This window comes from Salvelinus sp. IW2-2015, unplaced genomic scaffold, assembly GCF_002910315.2.
Source record: "Salvelinus sp. IW2-2015 unplaced genomic scaffold, ASM291031v2 Un_scaffold2857, whole genome shotgun sequence".
Taxonomy (NCBI): Eukaryota; Metazoa; Chordata; class Actinopteri; order Salmoniformes; family Salmonidae; genus Salvelinus; species Salvelinus sp. IW2-2015.
This window is the reverse complement of record NW_019944157.1, coordinates 51,083-54,286: the sequence shown is the minus strand read 5'-3', so window position 1 is coordinate 54,286 and position 3,204 is coordinate 51,083. Positions and strand designations below refer to the sequence as shown.

Below are 3,204 nucleotides of genomic sequence, written 5' to 3'. Positions count from 1 at the left end.
AACGTAGCAGTAGGGCATTAACGTAGCAGTCATGGGAAGGGCCTAACGTAGCAGGCATGGGAAGGGCCTTAACGTAGCAGGCATGGACAGGGCCTTAACGTAGCAGTCATGGGTAGGGCCTTAACGTAGCAGGCATGGACAGGGCCTTAACGTAGCAGTCATGGGTAGGGCCTTAACGTAGCAGGCATGGGTAGGGCCTTAACGTAGCAGGCATGGACAGGGCCTTAACGTAGCAGGCATGGGTAGGGCATTAACGTAGCAGGCATGGGTAGGGCTCAGCAGGGATCTAGTAAACTTGGTCACAGAAGATAATTTGAATGAAACCCAAAAAAATCTGAACCCTAGGATGCTAAAAATGTTCCATGTGTGGAATTTGTAAGTGCCTCTACAGCTCAGTGCTCTATGCCACTACGCAAATGCGGTGACATGCATTGCGTTATTATGAAGGGAATCTTTTTGTTTCGTTTACCACCAGAGCTCCCCAGTTCACCCCCCTCTCGCGCTCACTTTTTGTTCCGGCACCTTMTAATTTACAAATTTAAGCACTGCCCATTGATTATTGAAGAATATAACGTATAAATGCCTCATGAACTTACTCATACCCCATACAACTGTCATGCCCCATCAGAACCCAAAATATAAGCTTGTTTTACTCCATTGTTTGGAATGTAGTTTTAACAGTGTTCGTTTACAATGATCATTTTGATCTCATGGTTGGTCAGTGCTAGCATCCATAACTCTGTCTATGAATTTGAGAGTGGAAACATTTATCCAGCCACATCCCTCAGCTTTTTACCAATACAGTGGCGGGGTATCTGCTTTGTGATCATTTGAACAGCAGATTTCCCCTTTAAGGAAACTAGTTAAAGGCTATTTAATTGCAGCATTTCTCCTGTGGCCATATTGGTGACTGGTTCCATAACAKGCTCCCTAACATGCTCTTGTTTTCAAATGCTCACCTAGAGTAGCAAAACATAATTAGAATGGCTGATGAGTGGATTGGTTGGTTAGCCCAGATGTTAGAACTACCTGAAAAAAAGGTAATCAGCACTTTCCAGTCAAGTGTGTGTGTGTGTGTGAATGGATCTGCTGCCATGCAGTTTGTGATTGGGCCTGGTTCAAGTGATTCATTCATAGGCTTATTCATACTTTTCAACTATAGACACGTGTTTGGGGGTCCAGCACTATAGTCGACCTGTGTAACACAGCCTGCCTCTCATCCTCTATTAGTTAACCTCTGTCCTGAACAGTTTAGTTTCACTGAATTCCATTAGTAGGATCCTTTTGGCTGAAATTGTTCCTGGTTTACGAGTCTTTCTTTCAAGCAATGGATGGTGAGTCCAGGTTTATCAATGTTTTAACAACAGACAACGGTGTATATTGATGGGACAGGGGATATGATTATGGAATGGCAGTGAACCCAGTGTGTGTGTGTGTGTGTGTGTGTGTGTGTGTGTGTGTGTGTGTGTGTGTGTGTGTGCCTCAGATTCAGTGGTGAGCTACAAGCAGCTGAAGAACATGTTGTCCACTCACAACGTCCAGCTGTTTGATGTCCGCAACCAAGATGAGTTCATGGCTGGACGCATCCCGGACTCTGTAAACATCCCATGTGAGTAGACTACACAAATCATGGTGTATATTAACCTATCAAAGGTGTGTGTTTTTATGTGTACTGTATCTGTGCATGCGAGCAATCTCTCTACTAATGTTCAGCATGTGTGTGTCTGTCAGTGGGCCAGCTGGAGGAATCTCTAAAGCTGTCACCAGAGCACTTCCAGCTGCAGTTCGAGGTGAAGGCTCCTGGGAAAGATGATGACAACATTGTGTTCCACTGCCAGAAGGGCCGGAGGAGCGCCGAAGCTCTAGCCATCGCCCGACAACTGGGCTTCAACAGGTATAACACACTAACTCACCTGGCATACCTTATTAGGGTACATTAGTGTGTACATACAGTATTCTCATACACACATACTGGAAGACACCTGAAAGATCTCCCCCTCTCTCTCCTCCCCTTCTCTCTCCTAGGGCTCGGCACTATCAGGGGGGGTACAGTGAATGGGCCRCACATGAGGGAAAGTGAGTCACTTTACATCCATAACATGAAGCCTGTATTGCAGTTCTGATCCAGCCCTATAACTCCTCTAGTCTGAGTACTGCACCAGAAAACCAAGACCCACATCGAAACACACGTCTACACAGGAATTGTATTTAGAGGACTCAAGTTTTCAGTTACTGTTCCTGACTGATTGACCTCAGTTATCTATGACAACTAACTTACTTGGAAGAGGTTGTTCTGTATCCTTATTTCCTACCTCATTTGGCTGAAAGACTGATGTGAAATGTAAAAGGCAAGATCATAAACTGAGAGACTTACTTCATCAATAAAGTCAATATTTAGGATTTATATGGTTGTATTATTGTTTATTTTATGTAGGAATTTTACACTTGACAAATTAACAATAAACAATGACGTACACTACCAGTCAAAAGTTTGGGCACACCTAACCTTACTCATTCAAGGGTTTTTCTTTTTTTTTACTATTTTCTACATTGTAGAATAATAGTGAAGACATCAAAACTATGAAATGACACATATGGAATCATGTAGAACCAAAAGGTGTTAAACACATCAAAATATATTTTTAGATTCTTCAAAGTAGCCACCCTTGCATGCTCTGGCATTCTCTCAACCAGCTTCACCTGGAATGCTTTTCCAACAGTCTTGAGAGGTTCCCACATATGCTGAGCACTTGTTGGCTGCTTTCCCTTCACTCTCGCGTCCAACTCATCCCAATCCATCCAATTGGGTTGAGGCCGGGGGATTGTGGCGGCCAGGTCATCTTATGCAGCACTCCGGTCACTCTCCTTCTGGTCAAATAGACCTTACACAGCCTGGAGGTGTGTTGGGTCATTGTCCTGCTGAAAAACAAATGATAGTCCCACTAAACACAAACCAGATGGGATGGCGTATTCCCAGAATGCTGTGGTGTGCCTTGAATTCTAAATAAATCACTGACAGTGTCACCAGCAAAGCACCCCCACACCATCAAACCTCCTCCTCCATGCTTCACTGGTGAACCACACATGCGGAGATCATCCGTTCACCTTCTCTGCAGCTCACAAAGACAGCGGTTGGAACCAAAAATCTCAAATTTGGACTCATCAGACCAAAGGACATATTTCCACCGGTCTAATGTCCATTGC

The 3,204-nt window shown here is 44.2% G+C and overlaps 1 protein-coding gene across 2 annotated transcripts in view; it reads left to right on the top strand.

Moving 5' to 3' along the window:
• The window catches only part of si:ch211-161h7.8 (thiosulfate:glutathione sulfurtransferase), a 12,488-nt gene extending 10,084 nt beyond the window's left edge, over positions 1–2,404 (top strand). Inside the window, exons 1-4 of one of the 2 annotated variants that reach the window (XM_024141961.2) lie at positions 1,219–1,334; positions 1,487–1,609; positions 1,732–1,894; positions 2,026–2,404. In XM_024141961.2, the coding sequence (XP_023997729.1) occupies positions 1,328–1,334; positions 1,487–1,609; positions 1,732–1,894; positions 2,026–2,080 (348 nt within the window). In that variant the 5' untranslated portion in view covers positions 1,219–1,327 and the 3' untranslated portion in view covers positions 2,081–2,404. Of the gene's footprint in view, positions 1–1,218; positions 1,335–1,486; positions 1,610–1,731; positions 1,895–2,025 lie in introns of those variants that run through there. The other variant, XM_024141960.2, reaches the window with a different exon arrangement.
• The last annotated feature ends 800 nt before the right edge of the window (positions 2,405–3,204 follow it).